Raw genomic sequence first — 6,548 nt, 5'->3', positions numbered from 1 at the left:
CCTCTTCTCTTTATTTCTGCTTTACTTTCCCTTTCCACTTCTGCATTATCTGTTCTTCTACACCCCATCCTTCCTTCCTTCCTTCCTTCCTTCCTTCCTTCCATCCTTCCTTCCTTCCTTCCTTCCTTCCTTCCTTCCTTCCTTCCTTCCTTCCTTCCTTCCTTCCTTCCTTCCTTCCTTCCTTCCTTCCTTCCTTCCTTCCTTCCTTCCTTCCTTCCTTCCTTCCTTCCTTCCATGTTTTCTATTCATTTCTGCCCAATATCATATCTTCTTTTTTACTCACCTAACTTTCTCCTTAATTCTAGAGGGACCCAGAGGGTTAATCCCCCTAATTGTTTGGGAAATCCCCTATTAGCTTTTCTCTTTCCCTATTTAGTTTATCAAGTCCAGGTACCTTTAAGCTTAAAATCTGGGTTGGATGTGTTCCTTATTGGGTGGGTGATTGGCCATTTCCTTTGGTGCTTAATATTGTAACCAGGGTTGCCAGGTTGGCAGTTTTTCCACCAAACTGGGCTACTAATTTAAAGCCCAGGCGGAGTTCCAAAGTACAAACCCCCAAGGTACAGATTTGGGCTCGTTTTTGGGATCTTGGTGGGTTTGTAGTTTATAAACTAGACAAAGGTTTTCCCCCCAGGGTACTTGTGTACTTCTTTCCCTAGTGACATGCTGGTACCAGTGCATGCTGGGTAATGTAGTTCGTACCTAACAATTACCCTACAGCTGTAGATCTCAAAACAAAACCGACACAGTTTTACTCCATATTATGTTTATTAATATCAGCGGGATACACGGGGCAATAATGCTCATATCTGCCCACAGCTTGGGGGGGTCACAGGGCGGAGCTTCTCAGCAGGACCAATAGGAACCCGAGGGACAGCCCCAGAGCAGGGTAACTGTATTTTACCCCAGTGGCGCCGCTGACGTTGCACAGGTTGGTTCTGCAGCAGAAAGTGGAAATGGTGCCCGTGCCAGTACTGATGTTTCCTGGGGTGCAGCTGGGGGCGCAGAATTTAACAACGCCTCTAAAACCCCCTGTACAATGACAGAGATATCAGTGTTAGTTTCTGCCTCATCAGCAAATCCCCCCCGACTCCTTCTTGCCTTCAATTTTCTTCAATATTACTAAGAAACTGTACAAGGATTTCCAATTAAAGGGAAAACATATTTTTTTCAAAATCAGTTAATGGAGCTTCTCCAGCAGAATCCTGCATTGTAATCTGTTTTTCCCATGGGGCTAGTCATATTCTTCATTTCCCAGGGTGCCACAGCCATGTGACCTGTGCTCTGATAAACTTCACTCACACTTTACTGCTGCGCTGCAAGTTGGAGTGATATCCCCCCCCCCCTCACCCCCAGCAGCCGATCAGCAGAACAATGGGAAGGGAGCAAGATAGCAGCTCCCAGTAGGTATCAGAATAGCACTCAATAGTAAGAAATCCAAGTCCGGCTTGGGACTCCTCCAGTTACATGGGAGTAGGAGAAACAATAGGTTAGCTGAAAGCAGTTCTAATGTGTAGCGCTGGCTGAAAGCTCAGACTCAGGCACACTTTACTGCTGCGCTGCAAGTTGGAGTGATATCCCCCTCCCTGATCAATATAAGTTTGCGTGAAAAGTAATTCCCAAACTTGAGCAATTTAATTTCTATTTCTTCTGCTTCCCTCCATGTCAGTACACATGGGTAGCATGGCCCCTCCCCCACAGGAGGTAGGACCTATACCAAGCCAATTAAAATTAATCCTGCCCTATAAGACCACCTGACTTCCTTCTCACCACTGTTATTTTTTGCCTTAGTGCAGTACTGACAGGGGTATCAGCCACAGTCTTCTCCCTGATCCACGTCGGCTGTAGGGATCCAGATCACTAGGTCTAAACCCTAAGGACACTCTATTACTACCCAAGCTACTCTTCCCAGTGGTACAACCCTATTCTGCTTGCTCTGCATTAAACCTGCTGATCCATTTGTTCTACATCGTATTGTGAGTATTACTGCCAATCCCTGTGGAACAATTGCCTGGGACAATAAATCCTTCCAGAGTCCAGAGTACCCCATGCTGTATAGCCTGCCTAGCTGGTCATTACACATATTTTACACCCACACATTACACCCCCACCCTGTGTGTATCTACCCCAAGAGCAGAGAGTAGAAGAAGCAGTACCGGGGCTGCCTCCCTCCCTCCCTATCGGACAGGTAGGTAGGATCTCCCTCCTCACTTTTTTTTTTATTTTTATTTTTATTTTTTACTTCTGTGCAGACACAGAGGGATGTTTCCCGGGTAATGGAGAATAATTTACCTGATGCCCCAAATACGCAAAGTGTTCAAATTGACGCCTATTGGGAAGAAATGCAGGTGTGGGTATACCCATGGGCCTAGCCTTGTGCTAAAATAGCCCCCCTGCGCTACCCCCAACTACGCACAGTATGCAAACTGATGCCTATTGGGTAGGCTACAGGTGTGGGGTTTTTCCACATTTTTTTTACCTGTAAGCTAACTTAGCCTCCATTTTTTCCTATGTTTTTTTTTTTAGCAAGGCTTTAAGGACTCCTGCCCTGTGAAATGATTAAGGGCCATGGGTATGGATATGGGCTACTGCCAGCCTGGGTATGGATATGGGCTAGTGCCAGCCTGGGTATGGATATGGGCTAGTGTCAGCCTGGGTATGGATATGGGCTAGTGCCAGCCTGGGTATGGATATGGGCTAGTGTCAGCCTGGGTATGGATATGGGCTAGTGCCAGCCTGGGTATGGATATGGGCTAGTGCCAGCCTGGGTATGGATATGGGCTAGTGTCAGCCTGGGTATGGATATGGGCTAGTGCCAGCCTGGGTATGGATATGGGCTAGTGTCAGCCTGGGTATGGATATGGGCTAGTGTCAGCCTGGGTATGGATATGGGCTAGTGCCAGCCTGGGTATGGATATGGGCTAGTGCCAGCCTGGGTATGGATATGGGCTAGTGCCAGCCGAGCTTGAATCTGGTGAGTCTGATTCCTCAGTTTCCACTATGTGTTGTAACACTGGGAAGCTTGGATACTAATTAGCAATTACATCCCTGCATACTAATTAGCAATTGCATCCCTCAGCTGAAAGCTGTCAGGGTTCTTGCTGGAGGTCCCATCCTGTGGGACCTCCAGCAATTAGCTCTGTGTATCATGTGGGGCCCATTTGGGTCATTTACACTTCTAAAAGTGCACTTACAATCAGAAGTAACAATAGTCTGACAGTATAAGCCGTATGATCTGCAGTCGGTTGGGGTCAGGCAGTTGACGGGGTAACCCATACACGTGTAGCACTGCAGGGGCACAGCTGTAACATAAAGCAGAACATTCCCACATTAATATACACAGAACAGCTTAACCCTTTTAGTGCCACAGGACATAGAATCTACGTCCTGGGTACCAAAGTACCTAAGTGCCACAGAACATAGATTCTACGTCCTGCTGCACTTCCGGATTTGGGAACAGAGGAGCGGCTTTTCAAGCCGCTCCTTCGCTCCCCTCTCGTTCCCCAGCCCCTAGGCAACGAGCACGGGGGGGAACGAGTGGCCCCTGGGGCGTGATCGCCCAGGGGCCTCATAGGACATACCTGCCATCAACATGGCTTTCCCCTGCAGTGCCTCTATACATTTTTGGGGGGGTTTCACAGATTCACAGCACTTACAGCACTCACACTAACACACACACACAAAACACATTTTACCTAGTGTACATAATTACTTACATACTTCGTTTTTATTCTTGCCTGAAAAAAATGTTTTATTTCCATTGCGGATAGCGCATTCGCTAACCGCACTGCGCAATACCTTTTGTGTATTTTGTTGTTTCTACTACATTTTCTGTGATTTTGGTGCATTTTTAGGTATTTTATTGCATTTTTAGCCATTTTATAGCATTTTCAGTTATGCATAGTTGTTGTTCGCTTGACTTTGTCTGTAAAACTAATTTGCCCAAGCCAAAATACTCACACTGTTATTCTGACTGCAGATATTAGGCAAAAAAAAATTATTTTAGTGATTTTTTTTATCAATTTTATTGCATTTCACATTGTTCTTTATTACTTGTCTTTGCACATGGACATTTTGTCTGCTGTATTTCAATTTGGCATCCTCTGTACCCCACTTAGTTTGGTAAATCTATGCATATTGGGCATCAAACTGTTCAGTAGACCCCTGGCGTTCATACTTAGAGTGTTTTATGTCGGTACGTTACTAAATGTGGGGTACATAATGGGGCAACATGCAAGCTTTGTGCCAATTTGCAGAAATGTCACAAAAACCATTCTGTTTAGCATAGCTTTGTAGTTTGCAGAAGAAAGTTGTATTTACCTACTTTTATTTTGTCAGAATGTGTACTTCCGGAAAATGGATAGTTTTCTAGGGTCTCGGTACTGTTAGGGGGTCTTATGGCACATAATGCACATACCGGTTTATATTGCAGCGTATACACTTCGTATGCACTAACTTCCTTATGGGGTCTCTAACTGCCAGATACAGTGCTGATCCTATGCACAATGGGCATCAAACTGTTCAGCGGACCCTTGGCTTTCATATTTAGGGTGTGTTTTCTTGGTACCTAATGTTATGTGGGAGATATGGTGCTTGAAAGTGGAATGTGTACTTTTCAAAAATATATGGTTTCCTGGGGTTAAACCTAATGTTTCAGGATGTTTGGCTTTGGAATGTAAAGTATGCCGTATTCTGCTGTAATGCTTTACAAATTTAGTAAGTTACTGCCGGGAGTTTTTGATCTATAGAAGTCAGAAATCTCAATAAAACTGTACATATCGGGTATTGGCACGTTCGGGAGACATGAGGCTTTCCAAATCAGTTGAATTTTTGTCCTCAAAATAAAATGTTTCTGGTATAAATCCCTTTATCGTGAAAAATAGCATTTTTTCTTTTTTCTTTTGTATTTCAAGCTCTAAATCTTGTTCCAGAAGTGGAAATACACAAAAACTCAGGCAGATTTGGAAAGCTCAGGTTCTCCTGAAAAAAAAACAATGTATAGTTTGCCTACCTATACTTAACCCTGCCCCCAGTAAAAGCCCCTTAATTGAGAGAGCACAGAATGTTTACGAAACATCTGAGGGGAATCGAAATGTCAAATTCTGGTGGCACTTACAGGGTTTAAGCCATGTATTATTATGTGAAGCATGTAACTGCCCCCCCTCAGCTCAGCAAATATATACAGGGAACTCTGAGTATCACTCATGTATTATAAGGGATACTGTACCCCCTACTGTAAATGATAAGGATATTAGCAGTCACTGAGGGGTTCTGTGCCCATATAAAGGCACAAGGCTGCAGGCTGAGTTATACAGGGAACTCTGAGTATCACTCATGTATTATAAGGGATAATGTACCCCCTACTGTAAATGATAAGGATATTAGCAGTCACTGAGGGGTTCTGTGCCCCCCATATAAAGGCACAAGGCTGCAGGCTGAGTTATACAGGGAACTCTGAGTATCACTCATGTATTATAAGGGATAATGTACCCCCTACTGTAAATGATAAGGATATTAGCAGTCACTGAGGGGTTCTGTGCCCCCCATATAAAGGCACAAGGCTGCAGGCTGAGTTATACAGGGAACTCTGAGTATCACTCATGTATTATAAGGGATAATGTACCCCCTACTGTAAATGATAAGGATATTAGCAGTCAATGAGGGGTTCTGTGCCCCCCATATAAAGGCACAAGGCTGCAGGCTGAGTTATACAGGGAACTCTGAGTATCACTCATGTATTATAAGGGATAATGTACCCCCTACTGTAAATGATAAGGATATTAGAAGTCACTGGGGCGTACTAGAGCCTTTAGGATTGAGCAAATAGGGGTTCAGAGTTATGAATAAGGGGCAGTGTGAGAGGCTAAAGGGGACGGGTCGGGGGGGGTCAGACCTACCTGTGCCAATGCAGAGAGCAGCCAGTAGCAGGGAGACGTACAGTGCAGCCATGGTCAGTGAGGGAGTCGCTGTGCTATGGGCTCCCAACTCCCCTGCCCCCCCTTATATTCCCCCTTACATCTGTATAGGTACAACCCTGCCCTGTATGAACACACCACTGTCACACCTAGACACCCTATCAGTAAAATCTAAAAAATGGGCCTCAAATAGCCTCCAGCTATATTATATGAATTATCATGTTCTGACAATAATTCTTGCCTTTTCTTGCCCTTGGTTATTTTTTTAAGCTAAATATCCCTGTGCAATGTTTCCATTTAAAAAAAAAATAATATTTATTTCCTCGAACAAACTGCTACCCTGGTGAGTTACTATGGGCATGGCCTTTATCATGAACCACAGTTCATAGTAAATGCCATGTCCCATAGTAACTCACCAGGTTAGCAGTTTGTTTGAGGAAATAAATATTAAAAATTTTTTAACTGTGCAAAAAAATGATTTGACAACAGTATTCCCGGTTTTAATGGAAATCCCATGTGGCGCCACTGATGAATATATGGGATCCCTTCAGCAGTGCATGGGAACTGGGGGAATAGAGACGGGAGCTGGGGGTATAGAGACGGGAACTGGGGGAATAGAGACGGGAGCTGGGG

The 6,548-nt window shown here is 44.5% G+C and overlaps 1 protein-coding gene across 1 annotated transcript; it reads right to left on the bottom strand.

Moving 5' to 3' along the window:
• Positions 1 to 749: 749 nt before the first annotated feature.
• On the bottom strand, positions 750 to 6,017 carry LOC116411674 (lymphocyte antigen 6E-like). Its single transcript, XM_031904446.1, has 3 exons — positions 5,898 to 6,017; positions 3,195 to 3,302; positions 750 to 1,032 (listed from the first exon to the last, which is right to left on the bottom strand). The coding sequence occupies exons 1-3, from the start codon at positions 5,947 to 5,949 to the stop codon at positions 830 to 832; spliced, it is 363 nt and encodes a 120-aa protein (XP_031760306.1). The 5' UTR covers positions 5,950 to 6,017; the 3' UTR covers positions 750 to 829.
• Positions 6,018 to 6,548: the final 531 nt, after the last annotated feature.

Source organism: Xenopus tropicalis, chromosome 6, assembly GCF_000004195.4.
Source record: "Xenopus tropicalis strain Nigerian chromosome 6, UCB_Xtro_10.0, whole genome shotgun sequence".
Classification (NCBI taxonomy): domain Eukaryota; kingdom Metazoa; phylum Chordata; class Amphibia; order Anura; family Pipidae; genus Xenopus; species Xenopus tropicalis.
This window is presented reverse-complemented; position numbering and strand designations above follow the sequence as displayed.

Bases quoted from the DNA above. Each gene is read 5' to 3' on its own strand.
- LOC116411674 (XM_031904446.1), bottom strand. From the start codon at position 5,949: ATGGCTGCACTGTACGTCTCCCTGCTACTGGCTGCTCTCTGCATTGGC. The intron at 3,303-5,897 runs GTAGGTCTGACC...TTTATGTTACAG, and splicing joins TGCTCTCTGCATTGGCACAG to CTGTGCCCCTGCAGTGCTAC. The intron at 1,033-3,194 runs GTAAGTGCACTT...GTCATTGTACAG, and splicing joins GACTATTGTTACTTCTGATT to GGGGTTTTAGAGGCGTTGTT.